The 22,377-nt window shown below is 58.7% G+C and overlaps 1 protein-coding gene across 10 annotated transcripts in view; it reads right to left on the reverse strand.

Moving 5' to 3' along the window:
- The window catches only part of NCOR2 (nuclear receptor corepressor 2), a 368,100-nt gene that overhangs the window by 60,486 nt on the left and 285,237 nt on the right, over positions 1 to 22,377 (reverse strand). For all 10 annotated transcript variants that reach the window (XM_057305998.1, XM_057306005.1, XM_057306004.1 and 7 more), the window contains 3 exons: positions 9,547 to 9,683; positions 8,001 to 8,173; positions 6,015 to 6,077 (listed from right to left, as the gene is read on the reverse strand). In XM_057305998.1, the coding sequence (XP_057161981.1) occupies positions 6,015 to 6,077; positions 8,001 to 8,173; positions 9,547 to 9,683 (373 nt within the window). The remainder of the gene's footprint in view (positions 1 to 6,014; positions 6,078 to 8,000; positions 8,174 to 9,546; positions 9,684 to 22,377) is intronic.

Below are 22,377 nucleotides of genomic sequence, written 5' to 3' on the forward strand. Positions count from 1 at the left end.
GAGCAAAGTGGGCTGGTAGGTGCCTCACTGTTATGTTCGAGGGGGCTGACGAGGAACTACAGAGGGGTCTGGAGCCAGCCCCGAGTCTGGCCGCCCCCTCCACCCCGAGGGCATGCAGAAACCTGACTTTGTCCTCCTCCTGAACCATCACACACCAGAAGCATCGGGTTGGGAGGCAACGTGCCCAAGATGTAACTCCTCTGCAGCAGCCCAAGGGTGGCAGCAGCTCCCGACCCGCCTCAGCCCCGTCCCTTCTAATGATCTTTAATGCCGCCACACCGTCCCTTCTAATGACCCTCGATGCCGCCACCCCTCTACGTCAGCCTCCCTCAGGCACCCGCTCTGAGGGCTGGCCCTGTCCCCTTCTGGGCCCTCACTGATCACCACACCAGAGGTGGCCCAGCATACGTGAGCCCAGCCTGCACACTGACCACCGCACCACGCTGCCTGTCACAGCCTCCGCCAGTGCGTGCGCCGCGGTCCAGGCAGAGCGCACAGGCTGCTCCTCATCTGTGGTCCCTGCAGTAGGGGCAGCAGGAGGCTTTGGCAACGGACTGTGCATGGGGAGGGCCTGCTTTTCCAAGCTCCGTGGCTGGGGGCTCACACCTCCCCTCCCTGAACCTTAGACTCTTCATCCGTAAAAACTAATTAAACCAGCCAGCGTGCACAACAAGCACTTTGAAGGTGCAAAGCAATTAGAGGTTTCTCCTTCACTCCCCACGAAAGGGGGGGGGGGGGCAAGAGCTGCAGGCCCAGCATTACTGCGCGCCAGAGAGTTCTGGGGTCGGCCTCAGCTCCACCCAGCCTGGGAGACTTGCCCGGGGCCACCAGAACCTGGCCCTGCAGCAGCCTCCACTCTGAGCCACTCACTTTGCCTCTCTCCCCTCACCAGGCACGCCACTTGAGGCCAGGGAGGGGCGGTAGCCTGGAGCTAGGCCAGTGCCTATTCCTGGTCTGGAATGGTGTGACCAGGGGCTTCCCTACCCCCTCCACAGCTGGCACCCTGCCCAGCAGAGGAGAGATGCTGGGGACCAAGAGGAGCTGCCAGCAGAGCCCCGGACCTCCCGCACAGCTGGGTCAAGACTCTGAGCCAGGCCAGGCTGACCTTTCCCAGGGGAACTAGAGTCTCGCATCCCAGCCCAGCTCCTGGCCTGCCCCTCCTGCCCAGCATGGCGCGGAGCCTGAGGGCGGGCAGCCAGCTCCCTGGAGCTGCCCGGTTCCTGCGGAGGCTGCTTCCTGCACATGCTCAGTCCCTACTTATTGTGAGCCCCAGGGCAGGCAGTCCTGACTCCATATACACAAGAAGAGAAGGTACCCACCTGCCCACCCAGAACCCTGCAGCTGTTGTGGGCCCTGCTCCACCGCCTCCCCGTGCTCTGAGAGTAACAACCAAACTCCATCCCACAGCTGGTAAGGCCAGGATCCCAAAAGACTCTCCATCCCTTGCCTCTCACCCCCTCATCCGTGTTTCAATATATTCTTACTTGACCACACTGCCCCTGCCACAAGGCCTTTGCACGTGCTATTCCTGCTGCTGGGACGCTCTTCCCTCCCTCGTTATTTGATTTTTTGAAAAGATTTTTATTTACGTATTTAGAGAGAGAGTGCGAGCTAGCATACAAGTGCGCACACGCGAGCAGAAGGGGCACAGGGAGACGGAAAGAGAGAATCTCAAGCAGACTCTGTGTTGAGTGTGGAGCCCGACGTGGGACTTGATCCCATGACCCTGAGATCAGGACCTGAGATGAAATCAAAAGCCGGACACCTAACTGAATGAGCCACCTAGGCGCCCCTCATTATCTGGTTAGTAGCCACGCCCATGGACTAACTCATTCAAACTTCACAGTAGCCCCATTCCCACTCCATAATCAGAGTACCTGGGCTCAAATCCCAGCTCCACCAATTAAGAGCTGTGTGACCTGAGACAGCTCACTTAACCTCTCTGAGCCTTGGTTTCCAAATGTGAACAAAGGAACTAAGAACAGCACCTGCCTCACACCCAGGAATACTGAGAAGTACCGAGCAGTGTTACTATCGTTTGTGCCCGCCCACGGGCCCCTATCTCAGGGGAACCCTCTCTGGCCTTGTGGAACCTCCTCCAAGTGTCATTTTACACCTGCATAGCAGGTCACTCACCTCCAACCCACCTCCCCAATGTGTGCACAAGGAGCCAAGGCCCAAGAGAAGCAGACCCATGCTCAGGGTCACACATCTGTAAGGGGCAGAACCAGGGCTTGAACTCAGCACGAAAGGCTCCAGAGTATTCTTCTGTATTGAACTGTGGGCCTACGTCTTCTGAGCACCCACTGTATACTAAGAACCGTACATTTATGGTTCATGCCCCCCTTATGATACCCCCAGGAGATGGTGTCCCAGTCACATGCTAGAGTAGGAGTGAAACGCAGCCAAGACAGGGACGGGTCAGGCCAGGGTCACACGGCCAAGGGACGGGTGAGAGTTACAAATGGTGACGGGGACCTCAATATGCCTGACACGTAGCTGCCCTAAGCTCTTCTGGGTTTCATTTTGTTTTTTTTGCAGAACCAATGGAGGCTATACTGGATTGAACCGTGTTCCCTCCGAATTTCATGTCCACCTGCCACCTCCAAAGGTGACCTTATTGGGAAAAAGACTCTTTACAGATACGATCACATTAAAATGAGATCATCCTGGGTTAGGGTGGGTCCTTGTAAGAAGAGGGAAATTTGGACAGAGACACACAGAGGGAAGACGGCCACGTGAGGATGGAGGCAGAGATGGGAGCCACGTGCCCACAAACCAAGGAACGCCAGGGACCGAGGCAGCCACCGGAGGCCAGACAGGCAAGACAGGTTTCCTCCCTAGAGTCAGAGGGAACGCAGCCCTGCCCACACCCTGACTTCGGACCTCTGGCCTCCAGAGCTGGGAGAGAGCGCCCTGCTGTTCTTTCTAAGGCTCCCAGTTTGTGTGTTGGTAGGGCACAGCTCCAGGATACTCACATGGTGGGCTATATCCTAATTCCCAGTAGACCGATGAGGAAATGGAGGCACAGAGAGGTTGATGGACGTGCCTGAGGTCACAGAGCTAAAAAGCCTGGTTTCTCTCTGGGGATGGGGGGGGAGAGGAGTCCTCTGCAGCTCAACCTTCAAGGCCAGGCTTCTGGAAGTCGGGGATGCTCCAGGCAGGCTGAACACCCCCAAGGCCCTGGGGACAGCCAGCTGCTTGCTTCCCAGGGCTCCCCATGGGAGGGACCAGGCCGGCTCATTTCTGGGTACCCCTGCCCTGCACAGGGTGAAGCACTGGGTCGATGGGAAGCCTGGGTAGCAAGATGAGTGCATGTCGTCTGCTTCCTGAGTCCCTTCCTGGGTTTCTGAGGGCTGGACGGGGGGCTCCACAACATTCTTAGCCTCCCCACCCCTGCCCGTGGTGGAGAACAGTCACCAGGGCTGCCAGCACCTGCCTCCCTGCCCCGCCCCCTCCTGCCGCCTGGAACACACAGCCATTAGCAGCCACCCTGAGCAGTAATTGTCCAGATTGCTGTAATTCACGGCAGACGAGCACGCTGGCGCTCATCGCATTATTACAAATGTCACTGAGCAGGGCCTTGGCGTGCACAGTCCCCAGGGGGTTCTCGCACTGCTGTCTCTGTGGGCAGGACCCGGGATGAGCTCACTGCTGCTGTGAGGACCCAACCTTGAGACAGTGGGGCACACTCCCGTCTCGCCTGGTGAGTCATCCCCGCCGACCTCCCATTCCCCAGATCTGCCCTTCCCAGAGGGAGAGAGAGGACAGCCGCCAACTTGGCCAACTCCCGGTTCCCAGGCAACAGGGAGGGAGCCAGGGATGGAGCCGCCGTGACAACAGAAGACACTCTGCGGGGGGCAGGGGCGGGCTGCGGGAGCACCGGCTGGCAGTCCTGGGACATGCACACGGAGCCCCTCAATGCCTAGTGGGTGGCGTGGGGGGTGGCAGGTGATATTGCTGCCAACAGCTGAGACGCAGGGTCTCACGTGTGGTTAAAAAAACGTGCAATCCTACACAAATGTTCCTGGCGGCTCTGCTCACAAGAGCCCAAAGGTGGAAACACCCCCAGGACCGTCGACGGACGAATGAACTTATCAGCAGGATGGGGTCCCTCCGGGAGGTGCAACAGAGCTCGGCCGTAAAAAGGAACGAAGACCACACGCTACAACACGGATAAACTTCGGAAACGCGAGGCTGAGTGAGAGAAGCCAGACACAGACGGGCACGCACTGCAGGGTTCCATTCATGTGAATGGCGTATCCACAGAGACGGAAAGGAGATTAGTGGATGCCAGAGGCTGGCAGGCCTTGGGGGCTGGGTGTGACCACTTGTGGGCATGGGGTTTCCGTCTGGGGTGATAAAACATTCTGGAACTAGACCGAGGTGATGGATGCACAACACAGCAAATGTACTTAATGCCACCAAATTGTACACTTTTAAACAGTCAAAACAATAATAAATTTTATGTTATATGTATTTTACCAAAATTACATAAGGGGGAGGAAAAAACACACACAATCTCAGGGAAGCCTCCTTTGCACCCAATGGTGCAATCCATCCTGGAAACCGCGCAGTGGACAGAGGACAGAGAAGAACAACAGTGTGGCCCCCTGGGGGGCTAACGGCACCCCCACGCCCTGCAGCTAGAGACAGTGCCCAGGCCCCCGTGCGTACTGCTCTCATCTGCTGAAGAGCTCTCGTCTTCCAGGGCCTCGCCTAGGAGAGGAGGCAGGGCAGCTCCTCTCCCGAGAGCCGCTGACGGTCCACCTCACTTGAGGGCAGGGAGCGTGGAAGAGGGGCCTGGGGCCTCGGGAGGGCGGGGGGCCCAGACAGGAGCTGGGAGGGAGGGGTCTGCTCAGGTCTGGGGCTGCTCCTAGTCATTGTCTGAAACCCCAGGGCAGAGCACTCAGGCCACTCAGCAGCACCCCCTTCCCAGGGTGGGGAGGGTGGGGGCCTGGAGGCTGCCCCGTCCTCACACTCGCCTGCCCCTGTGCACCCGGGGCCTTCACAAGAAAGGCCATTTGTTCCCTCTGTGAGTCACGACCTGGAGCTCTGGGCACAAGAAGCTGCACGTCAGCGGTGGGGCCTTGGTGGGGCCAGGGGGACGAGAGCTGGAGGCCTGGGCTTGCTCCCAGCCCCAGGCCATCCTTGGCCTCACTCCTTACTTCCTCCTCTGTGAAACGGAATGGAAACAAGAGCCACTCTGGGAGCTGGGATCAGAGTAAATGAGAGCAGGCAGGTAAATGGGGGTCAGGCGCCATCCAGCCTCAGCCTTCCTGTCAGTGTTGGGCACGGGCGAGGGAGGAGTCGGCCCAGAGACGAGGGGGAACCCACAGGATGCAGCCCCGACATTGCAGGACCCATCCTCAGACCCTTGATGCTTGTTAGCTCTGGGTCCTCACAACCAACCCAGCTGCCCCTCCCATTTCACAGAAGGGGAAACGGAGGCACAGAGACAGGTCACTGAGCCAGAAAGGGAAGGACCCTGCCATTCTGGCTCCAATGAACATACAGCGGCTTCTAAGGGAGGACGTGAGGTCAGCACTAACGCACATGGCCTCCAGCCGCCTCCAGGGAGATGACACAGTGGAGGAGGAGACGCAGCTTGACCCCGTGACCACCGTGGTGGCTGCCGGCAAGCTCTGTGCCGCCCCTCCGAGATGCCCAGGTGTGCTGCCGCCAGTATCTACGGGGCCATGACGTGCTGAGCCTGGAGGGGACAGAAGCTGTCCACTGACCCATGTGCACCGTTTCTGAGCTGTGCCTCGATGTCACCCTGGGGACACACCATGGAGCCTGACGACGTGGCCACTCTAGTGGTTTGGCCACTGGAGGGCAAAACTGAGACCCCGAGGAAAAGCGACCAATCTGAGAAGAGCCCGAAAGCAGGGCCTGCCCCTCCAGACGGCACCAGAGCTCCCGGTTCAGGCCCCATGTGCCTCATCCTCCCCAGCACACATGCTTCAGGACCATGCCCACTGAGATCAGTCAGAGCCCCCAGAGACCCTCACCTTTCTTGGCTGTCTCCATCTCTTCTTCGGTCCAGCGAGAACTCTCATTCATCTCCATTGAAGCTAAAAAGGAAAACGGGGTGCATTGGCAGCAGCCCGAGAGGCGGTCCAGCCTCCACATAACCCACTGGGACGGGGGTGGTGTCATCAGCCCATTTTACAGGTGGGGACACTGAGGTGGTTCAAGGCCTGGGCCGTGAGAACTATCTCCGCATGCACTTGGTTGGGAAGGGGATAACCTACCTGAAAGCATGGTGACCACATGAAGGTCAGAGGGACTAGGGACATGAGCTCTGGATGGGCAGGGACCTCATCTGAGCGTGGACTTGTCGGTAGGGGTGATTCTTTGCTGTGAAACCCCTGGTTTTAACCCACTAGATGCCAGTAGTCCCCACTCCAACTGTGACAATCAAAAATGGTCCCAGACATGGCCGATTGTCCCCTGCGGCTTATAAGGTCCCTCACAGATAATGCTGGTCTACAGGGCTGACTGCCATATGCTCCAATTCCCCCTGGTCAGGATGAAGCTTAGAAGGGACATGGCTCCCCTTGACACCACACAGAGTTGGCCAGCCCTCCGCTGTGGCACTGTTTTGGGGTCTCTCCTCCAACGTCCCCTAGATATGAGCCCAGGTTTTTCCCTGTAAATTGTTTAAGACCTCATGAAGGGGGCAGACAGGAGGGACCAGCTTCATGGACTCAGCGCCTGGAACAGCACCAGGCCCAAAGTATGTGCTTGGTAGAGGCCGGCTGACCCGTGAAGAGAAGTTCCAGTAAGAGGGACATGAGAAGGAACAGCTCAAGCCAAGAGAGGGGAGATGGCTCTCACTCCCTGCGGCCACGGCCTGCCAATCTGTGAGACCTCACGAACCTTCCCCTTCCTTCCCAAGGGATCCTTAGAGAGAAGCTATGAAGTCGGAGCTCAGGGTGGGGGTGCTGGAATAGCCCGCTGGAGGGCCTGGGGTGGTGCTTTCCACCCGGCAGACTAGCCCCGACATCAGCCTGGGGCCCAAGAGGAGCTTCCCGAAGTTAGGCCCACCAATGCATTGGCCTCCAGGCACAAAGGGGCAGCCAGCAAAGCCTACAGGAGTCACATGAAATTTGTGGCCAACGGGGCTGGGTCTGAATTCTGGCTAACTCCATGACTATGGAGGCAATATTCTTTCTCTAAGCCTCAAACAGCCCATCTATGAAATGGGTACAAATTATCTTCCATACGAAGAAGAGAAAGGTGTCTGGCACGGACCCTGGGTGTGGGGTAGGGGGCATCTGCGAGAACAAAACATCACCTCCATCAACTCCCACCCTAGGAAGGTTTCCCGGTGGCTGGGGCCTCAGCCTGAGCACTCAGGGCCCGGGAGGGGGGCTCCCACAGAGGTGGGAAGGTGGCCCCCCCCACACCAACAGCCAAAAGGGTACCGATGACAAACACACGTTGGCTGCCCCCCTGTGGCTGAACTTGAGAACTGCTACTCAATCCATCTCTCCCCTCACCACCCCAAACTTGAGGTGGGAGTGGGGGGCAGTGAGGTTCAGAGCACCTCGGGGGTGGACGTCTGCTGAGCAGGAGATACTGAGCCCCACAGAAGGGAAATACGAACCCAGGAGCCTACCGGGGCTGGGGGAGGCACGGGGGTTACACTCTGTGCCCAGGTCCTTCTAAAAAGGGGTGGCGGCTACTTCATGCCAACTGCTTCCTGGCAGAAATGGGGCCAAGTGCAGCCAGATTTTCTGATGGAAAAACAGAACCCAAACAGGTGACCGGGACTTTTATGTGAACGCTCCCAGTTCTGGGATCACTAGGGCTGACAGCCATTGAGCCCTTCCCACACCCCACGCACTGTCGTAGGCTCTTCCCACACCCAGCAAGCACTGTGTGGATGAGGACGCACAGAGAGGTTTAGGAGCTCGCCCCAGGTCACCCAGTGAGTTCGGAAGCTAAAGCTGGGATTCAGAACCCACCATCCTCTCCGGCCCGAAACTCACCCAGCTCAGCACTCTGCTGCGGGGTGACGGCCTCCTCGCTGTTGGCCTCATTGGCCATCGAGCGGGTGATGCGGCCTTTGCGTCTTCCCTGGCTGTTGGCAGTTTTGCGGCCTTTGGAGGCCACTGCCTCCTTCTCATCGTTGTCCTCCCCAGAGGTGTCGTCCGTCTTCTCCCTAAAGGCCAGAGAGGGAGACAGGGATGGCTTCACCTGTGCCAAGAAACCAGGCGACAGTTGCAAGAGACCTGCTTTTCTTTAGCTCGAGGAACGCTGGCTGCCAGGGGGTTTGTACTAATCAGAGGCTAGGGGACAGGGGAAAGCTCGGGGTAAGGGCTGGCGGGCAGCAATCCGCAAGCCTTCTTCATTCACTGGACGAGGGGCCATGGCTACCAGCTCTCTGCAGTGCCACTCTATTTGTCCAAACCACGGCTTTCTATTCTCTGGATGAGGTCTGGGGGCCGGTACGTAACGGGACGGCTGTGCACAGGCCGGTGGCCGTCTGCAAGACCATCTCACACGCCCAACAGAGAGCTGCTCTCTGCTCCCCGTCTGCAAGACTACTGCATTAACTGCATGGGGTACAGGCGGGTACAACCTACAAGGCCACCTCACTCCCCAAAGCAGAGAGGCTCAGTGGGGCTCTAGAAACGGCACTCGCTTTGCTGGCAGTATTATCAAGGGCCACCATGCCTTGCAGCACACACAAAAGGGAAGTCTCCCGCCGGGCTTCTGCAGCTGAGCCAGGTGTGTGGGGGTGCATGCGACCTCCGTACCCAGGGCTGGGGCTTTCTCAGAAGCCGACTCAGGAGGGTTGACTGTGGGGCCGCTCAGATTTACCACCCCCGCCTCCCATTCATCTTCCTGAAGGCCGTCCCTGGACGTCTGGGAGACGGGGCGGGGGGGGGGGGGGGGGAAGATAACGAAGCCAGATGTTCTCTGAAGCCACATTCCTGAGCCTCTTCCAGGTACCTGGCACGAAGCCGTGCCCGCCCCCCTCTCCGGCGTGAATCTCCAGCTGGCTGTGCTCGGCACCCGCCCCTGGCAGGCACGGGAGGCTGTGCCTTGATCTGCAAGAACTCACACTGACAGCGATAATTCTAAAGGTGAGGGCAGGGCCCGCCTGCATACCTAGTCCTTCCGCCAGCTCCTCTGATCCCCCTTCCCCCGCCTGGCATCTCGGGAGACTTGGCGGAGGAGGGGGAGGAGATGAGGAGGCAAAGAGCTCCAAAGTCATTGCCGAGATTTATTAGCTCAGGAGTAGAGCTCAAATGAGCTATCAGTCTCTGAGGTCTCCAGAGGGTTTGAGGAGGAAAGGGCGGGCGGGAGGAGAGAGGAGGGGGCCGAGCTTCCGGAAGGGGGGCTGTCAGGTGCAGACGGAGCCGAAGATGCCTCCCTTCCCGGCAGGCAATCAGCAGATGCCAAACCGCTGTCCTCACAGCCTCTACACAGGGCTGCCCACGGGAGCCCAGTATCGGGCAGAGTCAGGACCACCTCCCCGCCACCTGGGGGGTAAGGCCGGGCCCCGGATGGGCGGCCCGGCGGCCTTACTTGTTCAGCTCCTCCTTGTCGTTCTCCACGTCGGGCTTCTCCTCCTCCTTCTCGGCCTCCTTGTCCTTCTCCTCCTTCTCCTCCTGGTTGCTCCGGGGCATCTGCTGCTGCTGTTGCTGCTGCTGCTGTTGCTGCTGCTGCCAGACCCGGGGCGGGGTGGGGTGGGGGGGGGAACAGTGAGACAGGTGAGTGTCTGCACCTGCACTGAGTGAGCGGGCAGAGGAGGGGAGACGGACGGAGTCAGCTGCAGGGCAGAGTCCCTGACCACAGCCTGAGCTCCTGCAGCCCACGGGGTCTGGGGATGCAGGAGTCCCGGGCAAGGTGTAGAAATCGGAAGCCTGGACTCAACTCCTGCCTCCTCCATTCGGTGGCTGTGTGACCTTAGGTGAGGACCGACCTCTCTGCACTGATCCTGCCCCTTGAAAGCAGGGCTATTCAGCAAGCCTACACCTCAACCAGGGGCCAGGAGGCGGAAATGAGAGAACCCCACAGAGCTGGTGTCTGGCGTGGGTGTGAAAGTGGGACTGACGCCATCAACAGCATGGGGAGGGCTGCTGGTCAGCCTCCGGCCAGAGCAGAGTGAGCACCGGGGAACCTGGGGACACATCCCTGACGAAGCTCAGGCCACCTCTCAGCCTGTCACCACATCTGTAAAATGGGCAGCCAGGAGGGATGTCCTGGGCCCTGGCCCATCTGAAGGTGCTTGCTGCCATGTTCAGCCACTCTTACAACAGCCGGCTTGCTCTCCTCACATCAAGGGGAAGCGAACCTCCACCGCAGGGGGAGATGAAAGGGGCTCACAGCCAACCAGCCTCCTCCCGAAGGCCTTACTTCATCTGCCCAGTGGCAAGGCAGGTGCTGGCCAGCCTGCCCCATCACCCCGGGCCGCTGAGCCTGCCCCCTTTTCAGGATGGGGTGCAAGTGAGGGTGGCCCGCTGCTAACCGAGAGGTTGCCCTATTTCCTTTCTGCGCCGCCTGATTTCTTTCAAAACACACAATGATCCTCTCGGCCACCCCAAACTCCTCCCTGCAGGCAACTGCCAAACCAGACCATCTTTCTGTGCCAATGAGCCAAATGAAAGAAAAACAAACCCACCGAAAAGCCTTGCGTGTGTGTGGTAGGGGTACAGTCATACCAATTACCAAGTGAGGAGAAACAACCACACAGATCTGCAGAAGGTGGGGGCAGGTGGGACTTTGCTCCCTCCCTGCACCTTTCCTCCGCATCAGGAACACACGCCCGTCTGACACACAAGGCTGCCTGGGCCTGCGACCCCCTCCCTAGACCCTCTTGTGTGGCTGGAATTTAGGAAGCGGCGGAGCACAGGCCAGCGGGGGGCATTCTGCGGATGCTGGAGCCCAGAGCGTGGGTCTGCGCGTTTACAGGGAACCCCTCGCTCTCTGAAGCTGTGGCAGTGGCCGCCCTGGGACTGCCCGGCTTGGCTCTGCCTCCCCCTCTCCAAGAACCCCCTTTATTCTGTCAGAGGAGGCCAGGGGCACAACGGCTGGACTTGGAACAGCCTCTCCACCCCCACCATGTTGCTGCCGATTCCCGGTGGCTGGCTTGGTGTCCCCTAACTAGCCTGTCCCTCACTCCTCCAGAACTCCTCAAACACTAAAGCACAAACTTCCCACAGCCTAGGAGCTGTGGCCACCTCTCACAACCAAAAGGCAGAGTCTCTTTGGAGCTGTCCGTCCCAGCAGCTGGAAGCAAGGACAGAGAGGTTTCCCAGTTTGCTCCAACACAGCGTGTCCTCTGCACACTTGCCTGATGAGGGCAGGGGGGTGAGCGGGGGTCAGGGACCTGGCTCCAGGGGAGGAGAGAGAGCGTGGCTGATTGGGGAGGGATCCCCTGCCCCAGGGGCCACCAGGCATGGCTACTGTCCCCACCTGTCAGATTTGCTGATTTCTGCAACACCTGAGAGCCTAACGCAAGGGCTGCGCAGGGCAGGGGCTTTCCAACCCCAAGAGGCTTGGCTTCACCCAACACCGCCTTTGGCTGCATCTGCACCCAGACCCCCAACTGGGCGGCAGCCTCACTACAAACCTTTTCTTACTGTCCCTCCCAACGGCCACATGGGCCTGACTCTGGACCACCCTCCAGGAGGCACCTGTCATCACCCCTGGATCTAGCCCAGTGGGGCCCCAAAGGCCCCCGGGATCTCATCCTCTACAAAGCAGGCCACTGTCCACCCCAGCACGGCCAGGAGGTGCAGCTCCCCACGGGGCCCAGCCCCGCACCAATGCCTCCTGATTAACAGGGGCGGAGGCCCTGGGGAGTCTGCATCGGCGCCCGCCCTGAGCCACATGCCTTCCTGCGGCCCTCCCCCCTCAGAATCCTGGAGAAGCCCCACTGGGAAGATGCCAGCACTTCCCAAAGGCTGACGGTACGCCCGACACTGAGCTGCGCACGATCTACAACTCTCCTGGCCCTCTGAAGTCCCGAGGATGGTGACAGAGATGAAAACCCGAGTAGTGGTGAGTCGGGGCGCCATCCACAGAGGCGCTCTGTCCCTGGCACCACACCAAGTACCCTGCAAGCACTATCCTGCTTAATGCCCTTAGCCAACCTCAGACAGAAAGGGCAATGACCCGTGTTCCCATCCTGCAGAGAAACAAAGCCTCACAGTCTCAGAGGAAGGACAGCTGATGGCCTGGTCCCATGGTCCCCACGGCCCCACTTGAGTCTCTGATCAGAATCTGGGGCCTCGGGTGGGGGGGTATCTTTGGGCATCCCCGCCCCTTCCTGCCTAGCCCTCCCTGTCCCCCAATCAAGATTCCTCAAGCCCCTACCTGAGCCTGAGCCGGCCTGTAACCACCCCCACCCCGAATCAGCATCCACATCACAGCACGAGTAACAAAAACAGCTCCAAGTGCCATGTGCCGGGCACTGTTCTATGAACTACAATCACCTCCTTTACCAATCCCTTCATTCTCCCGTTTTATAGAAGAATAAGCTGAAGCACAGAGAAGTCGAGTGACCAACCTGATAAACAGCAGTACCAGGATTCCAAATGACGCCAGAATTCACCCCAGCTATGCCCTCGCCAGGCATCCTGCCAACTCCACCCACCCTGGCAGGCCCCTCACCCCGCAGCCGGTGCTCTAAGCCAGACTCCCCTGACCTGTGCCCACCTTGTGGGGAGGCTCAGGAGTCCCAGTCAGCACTGGAGCCTGCTCATTATTCCCATCCCTTCCCACCCAGGTGTGCAAGCCCAGTGCCAGCACCGCTGCCTCTGCCCGGACACCTTCCCAAGCCCTAAGTGCAAGGGTGAGGAGGAGGGGGAGGGCAGCAACACCACCGTGGAAGATGGGCTCATGGTTTCCTGTGACCTGACAGCCATATCCCTCGGGAGCGGTGTCCCGGCACCGCAAGCTGAGTGGCACCGGTGCAGGGGATGAAAGGGAGGAACCCCAGGTCCCCCCGGCCTCAAACATGTTTTCCAGTGGGAGAGACACGCCAGGCACAATAATGACCATCTGCTGGCCTCCTGTTGCACGCAGGAGGTCAAGAGGCTGATTTAGGAGTGCTCCATTCACTCCAGATTTAGGGGGCGAGACAGGGCCCCAAATCACAGGCCCCCCACCGCAGCCAGGTCAGTCTCCGAAAGCCTTCAATGGTCTAGGGCAACAAGCAGGAGAATGGCTAGGTCAGCGAGGAGGACCACCCACTAGGCTCTCCGTCCAGACCTCAGGCCATCCACGACCATGGAACCGCACTGGCTTTCACGGGGAATTCAGAGTCACCCGATGGCTGCACACACGGGTCACCTGTGGAGCTCTGGGAAGTCTTGATGCCCAGGCCACGCCCACACCAATCACAAATCCCCAGGTTACTCTGATGGGCAACCAGGCTTTAGAACTAGGGCTTTAGGGGCGCCTGGGTGGCACAGCGGTTAAGCATTTGCCTTCGGCTCAGGGCGTGATCCCGGCGTTATGGGATCGAGCCCCACATCAGGCTCCTCCACTGGGAGCCTGCTTCTTCCTCTCCCACTCCCCCTGCTTGTGTTCCCTCTCTCGCTGGCTGTCTCTATCTCTGTCGAATAAATAAATAAAATCTTTAAAAAAAAAAAAAAAAAGAACTAGGGCTTTAGACAAGGAGCCAACAAGCTTTTCCTGTAAGAGCTACATGGTTAATTCTGTATGGCCACAGGTCCACTGGCTTCTGTTGCAACTGCTCAACTCTACACAGTTTGTAACTTGAAAGCAACCAAAATGTAAACAAATAGGCATGGCTATGTGCCAATAAAACTTTATTTACAAAATAGGCAGTGAGCCAGATTTGGCCAGAGGAGCCATGATGTGCCCACCCCTGCTCCAGACCAGTGCTGCTCAATCTAGACTGTGCATGAACCAGCTGGGGTAGTGGGAAAATGCAGATTCCGTGCGTCTGGGTGGGCCTGAGCCTCTGCATTTCTAGGCAGCCTCCTGGGGGAGGCCGATGCTGCTAGCTCCTGGATCACACTGAGGAGCTAGGCTTTCAAGGACCCTTGTTTCACAAAACACACCTAGGACCCTTGCCACTGGCAGCAGGTGGACACCCGTGGACCTGGGGGGAGGTCCGGAGGCCAAACTCCATCTCAAACGACTCTGGAGCTCATGATGTGGGGTCTACCTCTGCTTTTCAGACACGTCAAGGGTCAGGCTCACGATGGGCTTTACGCCCAGTACTTGGTCAGGAATGTCCCTCCCAAACCACAGCACAGCTTTGCGGAAAACCTGACCGGATCTACGGTTAGCCAGAGCCATCAGTTCCGATCCCCAAGGGTCCCCTGCTTCCGGAGCACTGAGTGTAGGACAAGCAAGTGGCAACGGAGCCAGCACTGTGCCAAGCCCCGGACCAGGGCTGCACAGAAAACTGCACGAATAAAGACGACACAACCAGACGAAGCCACCTTCTCCTTGTTCTCCCTGTGAGTTAACCGAATCCTCCCAACAGCCCTGGGACTACCTGTGTTCTATAGAACAGGACACAAGGACACAGAGAAGTCCAGGAGCTGCCCCGGGTTGCACAGCATTTCCTAGCAAGATCCTGTGGGCAGGTGTCGTGCCTGCTACGCTGGGCTGGGATGCCACAGGCTCCCCCCGTTCGAGCCAAACTGTGCCACTGCCTACGCATTCCCTCCGCTCACGTGCCTCTGAGCCCACAAAGGGGGACACCACGCCACCAAAAATGTGGTCCCCAACCTTCTGGAGCTGGTGCCTCAGCTGACAGAGACAAGGAACTCCGCCAGGGCAGAAGGAGGCTCAGTGCTGAGAACACTTTAAAAGGCGCAGCACATGGCAAATGTGGTGGCGGTTCTTCCTGATCCACGGGGACGGGGAAGGCCTCTGAGCAGAGTCCCCAAAGGCTTTCCGGTTGACAAGGATGAGAGGTGACACTGCAGGGAAGGGACGTGCCTGGGCAAAGGCACGACGACATGAACACAAGCACTGTCCTTACCGTGTGACATACTGGACATGGCTGCAGAGCCTGGTCACCTTTAACCCCCATGCTCGGACATACGGGGGGCGCCCTGATGGCAGTGGCCAGCCACTGAAGGCTCCCATCAGAGGTGGAGGGGGGAGCAGGGGATGACGTCTTCTGGCCCATGTTGAAGGGCAACGCGGCAACCTATCAACGGACGCATGGCTGTCGGTTCCAGGAGAGAGTCCAGTGAGCGCTGACGGGATTTAATCCTCAGATGACAGGTCCTCAGAAACGTGCCATGAGAGCTTCCCCGTACCCCACACGCAGCAGCGCCGAGGGCAATGCCATCTCAGCCACTCAGTCAACAAACCTGTCACTGAGTAGAGACCACACACCCCTCAGCGAGCAAATCCCACAGGGGGTTCTGTCCTCACGACACCTGCCGTCTCTTGGAAGTGGGGACAAGGGGGCCCAGGAGCCCAAGGCAGGTAGGTGGGAGAACTGGGGTCGGGATCAGGCGTCAGAGGCAAGACACAACGGAGATTCCTGGTCCTGGCCACCCCCACCTGATCCTCAGCCCCCTACCCTCCTCATCCAGTCCATCTGTCCCTCCTGGGGAAACACAGACGGGGATGCCCCAAGTCCAGACAGAGATGTGCTGGAGCTGGTTCGGATCAGCTCACGAAAGACTTCAACTTTCAAGGATTTTGCAGGCAAGCTGTTAAACACAGCCATTATTAAAAACTAAACTACACAACGTGACAGTTAAAGAACTATGGTAAAAACAAAGGTAAGAAGTACTGAAAATGCATCACTTCCCAATTATTTGACGACACAGATCCGTGATCGAAGCTCTTCGGGTTATTTACACAACCACATCCACACAGCGGAAGTGGGATAGGATACTGTGCTCGGCACGTCCCCTCCCAGCTCCACCTTTGGTGACGTCACGCTGGTAGCTTCATCGGGCACGGTGGGAGTATTTATACCACGGCAACTGCTATGTGCTACAAATCGGGGCTTCGCCCCCACAAGGCTGGTTGCTAAACACTCCCCAGCACTCCCCTACAAACAGATGTGCCAGCAAAACCCGAGTAACATTTAACACACACACACACCCATGACGTCTGTTCTGCCTGCACGGAGGTGTGTGGTTGTGGCAGCCAAAGCTCTGTCTTAAATTGTTGATCAGCTCCTGTCCTGCCACTGGGAATAAAATCAATGGTCTGACAGATCACAAGGCCATGTGATCTAGCCCCTGCCTGCCCCTGCTCACTTCACCCACTTCCCTTGGGGCTGCTCCCCCTTGCCTCATGGAAGATGCCACATTTATTCCTACCTCAGGACCTTTGCACTCACTGCCTGGGATTCTCCCTCCAACTCTGCCTGGCTGGTTCCTTCTTATCACTCAAGTCTGAATTCAAATGACACATTCTCAGAGAAGCCTTCGAGGTCAGCTCCCTAAAAGCTGCCCTCCCTCATGTCAGCTGCCTCCTGAAATTCTGCAGCCCTTACCACCACCTCAAATACTCAGGTTAATTTACTTGTGCACTGTCCACCTCCCACATGGACGTGTCCACTCTGGGGACCTTGTTTGTCTTGTTCACTGTGGAATCACCTAGAATGGGGACAATGTGAAGTAATGACACAAAAGGTCTCCAACATGCCCACCACCCACCCAGGATGCTCGAGTGGTCAAGCCCAAGGGGGGGGGGCCCTCCTGCTGTGGCCTGTACTGGCATAGACCCACACAAATGCTGCTCTTCTGGTAACTATTTCCTGACTCTTGGCAGCCCAGCTTGAGATGCCCGGATGTGGGGTCTGTCAGCCCCCGACCTCTCACCGCCCCCTCCAGGGTCCAAATGCTCCATGCTCACATTTTCGGGGCCGAGTTCACATTTTCCATGTCCTTCTATGCCTTTGATGTGGTCTGCCTTGGACAGGGCTGGCAGAGAGCCAGGTCTCCCCTGCCCCCACATCATGGCCTATGAGAAGGCCATGTTTGTCTTCTCCCAAAACGGCAGCCCAGCTTGCTCGCTCCCTGGGGTATGGCCTCTCCTGGGAAGGAGACCACCCACCCTCCTGAGAACAGTGGTTCCTGGAATGTGTCTGGGGGGCTGCGGGCCCGGAGGGGCCTCCCACAGGTCTCTCGCCTCCTGGGCGGCAATCAGGGACAAGTGCTCACTAGAGCCCTAAATCTGGACAGTCCGGCCCAGCCCGGCTCGCCCCCAGCAGTGCAGAAGCGCCACCTCCTACAGGCCTGGGCCGCCCGGAAAGTCGGACAGACCCCCAGGCTGGAGGCCCATCTGGACTCCAGGCAGCGGTACGGGACATGCACACTCATGCTCACCAGCGGGCCGGGAGAAACACAGCCCCACCCGGCGTCAGTGTGGCCATATCTGGCCTGCCCCACGTCCCTGCCAGACTGTACCGGGGGGAGCCCTCAAGTGATTGCATCAGCCCAAGGGGGGGCAGCCAGGCCCTGGGAACCAGCTCTGACAGCACAGCAGCGGCCCCCACCCTGCGTGGACCGCGCTTGGCTGGGCCTGTCCTGCAGCGGCCTTCCAGGTCACGCTGTCCCCCGTGAGAGCTGCCCCAGGCACGGGAGCCTCTGGAGTGCCTCAGCAACCGGTACAAGGTCACCTGTCCCTTGGCAAGGAGCTGGGAGAGGAGGCTCGGAGGGGCGGGAAGAAGGAGCAGGGATAGGAGGAAAGAGGGGGAGGAAGACAGAGATGGAGGCAGAGGGGAGTGGGTGTAGTGCAGGGGGAGGGATGCGGATGCAGGCACAGAAGGAAACAGAGACAGAGATTCACACGCGGGGAAAGAGTCAGGGAGATGGGACATGAAGAGGGAGTAAAGAGGGCAAGAGAGATCAACCTAGAAAACACAGGAGCCTGGGGTGAGTGACTGGTCAGTGGTGGGAGCTGGACAGGGCCACAGAGAAGAGCCACAGAGCACAAGGATGTACAGGCCAGAGGGCAGGAGGGGAAGTGGGGTCCCTTGCATCTCCCCCTCAGATGTCCCAGGGACAGGCCAGGAGGCTGGGCCCCAGCTGTTCTGGGGAGCACTCACCCCTGGGGACACGCCCTCTCCGCGGCACGGCCCCATTGCCTGGAGGGCCACAGTGGCCCTTCAGTCACAGCCAAAGCAGCGACGGGCCCTGCTGCTGGCCCAAATCCGCCTCATGCTCTCAGCTCCCCGACGGCCTGCAGAGTTAGGCCGACTACGGACCACAGCATTCCTGGACTCTGGTTCTGCAATTAGCTGGCATAATGCGGCCCCTCTGTCCACGAATCATGACCTATAAAGCACTGCACTGTCACCCGCCTCAGCCGGTGATTCACCTCGCAGAGGGGATGCTTGGGCTTGGGCCCAGCCCACAAGCGTGCCTGCCACTCAGGGTTGGGTCTCACGGGCCAGGGTCCAGGAGCTCAGCTGCCACCTGCCAAAGCTCAGGTGTACGGGGTCCAGCGGAGGCGGGCGTGAAGGGGCTGGCGTTCCAAAAGTCTATGGCTTGGCCTGGATCTCCCTCCGTCAGAATATGGAGAAGTTTCCGGAAGGTGGATGGCACCCTCTGCTGAACACAGAGATGAACCTGGTGCCCCAGTGGCCAGCGCACACGCCTTGCCTCCAGGGCTGAGCACCCACGCCGTGGATGCCAGGTGGACCTCACCTCTCTCAGGGCAACGCAGCCTCTGAGGGTCTGAGCCCAGAGACATCCAATGGCTGATGCTTTCCATCAAGGAGTTTTACATTCCACTTTTGTAACCATCCAAGCTTTCAAAATGTGACCATCAACGCGATGAACAAATGGCTTGGTACAGGGCATGTGATGAGGGTGTGACAGGACAGGGTGTCATCTGAACAGACGCAGTGATGTCTTGCTACACACGCTGTGGCTAAGCATTTGAGAAGGTCATGACCACTGGGAAGTGTAGTTTGCAAATACTAAAATGCACAGGATTTGTCCCCTGGAGGGACTGGCCAGGTCCCCTTCTAGAAGGTGCTTGTTGCCCCCAGATGCTGCAAGTGCCCTCAGCTGTCCACAGCTGTGGACTGAGAGCTGGCCCTGTCTCCCACCTCAGGACACCTCAGAAGGGCCATTTCAGCTCATCTCCCCTTCAGGGTCATCTCCTCCACCCCCTAACTGTGTCAGGTCTAGGCTGCGGGTAAGCCTGCACCATGCCTCAATTTCCCCTTCTGCCACCCTGCTCCCTCCCCCTCCCTTACTGGGGGGGTACTCCCCAGTAAACATCCCACAGGCTGGGGTTCTGAGTGGCCCAGACCAGAAGCCAGTATTGCTGGTATTGCTGGGCGCCTGTTAGAGATGCAGGCTCTTGGGCCCTGTGGGGGGCAGGGGCTGAAGCCTGGCAGTCTGACTTTTGACAAGTCCGTTGGTGAAGCTGGGAGACCCTCAGCTGGACGCCAGCTCTGTCTCAGGTTCGTGACTCAGCCTGGAAACCCAGGAGGGGACAGCCTGAGGACACTGACTGCAGCCGGACTGGAGCAGGCAGTGGTGCCCCCTATGTTCTGGGGAGAGTAAGTCCCCACCATCAGCGCCATGGGATCCCCTCCTCCCCAGACACGGGGATTTGAGCCTGGGACCCACTTCAATCCCACTGAGACAGGAATGGTGAGGAGAGGCACACAGGTGAAGACATGAGGACCGTCCCCCCATCTCCGGGCCTGGGCTAGGAGCCGGCCAACTCAGAACACGCACCTTCTCTAAGGTCGCAGGTGGGGACCATCAAGCCCACTCACCAACACCTTGAAGCACCTCTCACACCTACCTCATGGCTCTTACTGGCGACAGACAGTCTGGGAGGTGTCAAGACAGCCATGCTCGGCTGATGCCTTCACTCTAGCTTCCTGAAAGATCACGGTCTGATCTGCTCCGAAGGCAGAACTTTTAGTCCAGACACGCAGTAGGACTAAACACACAATCCTGTGCATCTGACACCTGGTGGGGAGGGCCCACCAACAGGCACCTGTTGGGCTGGGACGCTGAGAGGCCCCTCACGGCCATCCTTAGCCATGCCGTGGCCCCAACCCACAGGAACCACAGATAGGCACCACAGATAGTCACCACAGCCTCTGCGGCCACTGGCCACCCGGAAGAGGAAGGGGACATGCACAGGGCTGGGGGTGCTAAGAGAGACTGCAAGACAGCCAGAGAGGGGGAGACAGCCCTCTATGTCTCCCAGAGACGCTCACGGTCCCAAGAGCAGAGGAGAACTAAAAGAGACTGCAAGTTTCCAGCTGCTGGCCTCCCAGAAGCCAGGCTCACGTGAGGCCAGGAACAGACTCCCAGTGAGTGGAGATGGAGGCCCACGCGGGGTTGGGGCGTGATACAGATGGGGGCTCAGTGGGGCACATCCCACCCACAGCAAGGTCCATCTGCTCCCTGATGCAGCAGAGCCTACAGACAGAAGAACCCAGGGCCTACAAGGTCAAGGAGGGGCAGCTTCCGAAAGATGGGCTACACGGCCAAAAGGTGGCAAATGGGACCACCGGGTCCCCCTAGGGCTCCAGTGGCAGACTGTGCCGGGTTTAAATACTGAATATGCCACTAAGACCAAGTTCCTTACCTCCTGGCACCTATAAAGCGGGGATGATGGAAGTAACCCCCCCATAAAGGGGGGGGGGGGTTCTGAGTGAAAATGCACCCCACCCCTCACACAGATCCTGGTGCTGAGGGAATGGCCAGCAGCATCGCTGCCCCATCACGCTGCATGGCCAGCGTCTGGCGATTCTGACAGGCCTCCCAGCGTCTCCCCAACAAATACTGGCTGAGATGACCTAAGTCTTCCTCCAAAACTAAAGGGACCCAGGAAGGTGGGGCAAGACTGACTTGCTCCCCTCAAGACATAAAACACAGCTGATGGCTCAGGCCCCATCCACCCGAGAAAGAAGCCGGCAGAAGGGAGCAGCTACTCCTGCCAGCTGAGGCCCTGCGCCCGAGGCCTCTACGTTCATCTGCTGGGCGGGACCTGATGTCTGTCCTCCCGTGGCTGCCCAGGGAGGCGAGGGGGCCATCTCCGGGGCGGAGGGAGAGGGCTGGGCTCTTTACCCAGAAGTCCACATGGACAGGAAAGTCGGGAGAGGGAAGTGTGGGCAAAGGGAAGGGGACACAAGGTGGGACCCATGTGTGCTGTGGCCTGAGATTCCCAAGGTCCTTAGCTGCCAGGGGCAGGCCATGTGTTGGTCAGACACAAGAACAGCACAGCAGAGAGGTCATCCAGGCGCCTTCCGTTCCCCGGCCCACAGCACGTCACCGAAGCCCATTCTCACCTGCTGCCCCAGCTGCACACGGCCGTGGGTCTCTGTTCGCCTCTCCTCCCGTCTGCTCCGGCTCTCCCATTCTCAGCCCACGGAGACCACCACTGCCAGCACCCCTCCATCCATGAACCTGTAGGCACCCACCCGGGCACGCCCTCGCCATGCCAGGCTGCAGGAACCCCTGCCCTCCTCACTGGGAGTATCAGCAGGATTTCGGCCTTTACAAAACTAAGGAGAAAGAAGGAAGCCCGGGCCCCACCAGTAACTGCATCGCAGATTAATGAGAGTGGCCGAGGGACCTGTGTCTGCCATTTATTTCACTGTCTCAGGGCAGAGAAAAGACTTACAGCCCCAGAGTCAATACCGGGTTGACCCAATTATTCCATATTTATCAACAGGGCCAGTGGGCAGTGGTTGAGGGCAGTGGGTCTGCCTGGCACGGAACTCCTTCCAGGACGTGTGTGTGCATCTCTGTCCCCGGCAGGGCCCGGGCCACGCAGGCACACCAGTAGCCCCAGCTGCTGTGAGGGAGGGGAGAGCCACCGAGCCGTGCCCCAGCTCCCAGGAGACAGGGGTCTCCTGCCCTGCTTCCTTCTGTCTTCCTGCGAGGGGCAGAACACAGAGGCATTCTTTCTCTATCCAGGGAGCCCCAGCCTGAGGCACCGGACTGAGCAGAGGACAAAACCTTACCGGAGAAGCAGTGCAGACACTATGGCTAATCCAAGACAATGCAGACAAAAAGAGGAAACAGACATTTCTCCTCTGCTATACAATATTCTAGGGCTCCCCAGTGCCCTGGCCTTGCCTGGTCTGGCCTCTGCCCCAAGTCACACACAATCCACTCTTTACGTCCACTGCCCAAGCCTTGCCATTCTCGAATCCAGAGCTCTTACCACCAGGGTCCGAGGACATACGGAGAGCAAATATGATTGAGAGCACGCTTATCACAGTAAGCACTGAGTAACACACAGGATTGCTGAATCACTCTATTACACACCTGAAACTAATGTGTTAACTACACTGGCATTATAATTAAAAACTTAATTTAAGGGGCGCCTGGGTGGCGCAGCCGTTAAGCGTCTGCCTTTGGCTCAGGGTGTGATCCCAGCGTTCTGGGATCGAGCCCCACATCAGGCTCCTCT

Source organism: Ursus arctos, unplaced genomic scaffold, assembly GCF_023065955.2.
Source record: "Ursus arctos isolate Adak ecotype North America unplaced genomic scaffold, UrsArc2.0 scaffold_34, whole genome shotgun sequence".
Classification (NCBI taxonomy): Eukaryota; Metazoa; Chordata; class Mammalia; order Carnivora; family Ursidae; genus Ursus; species Ursus arctos.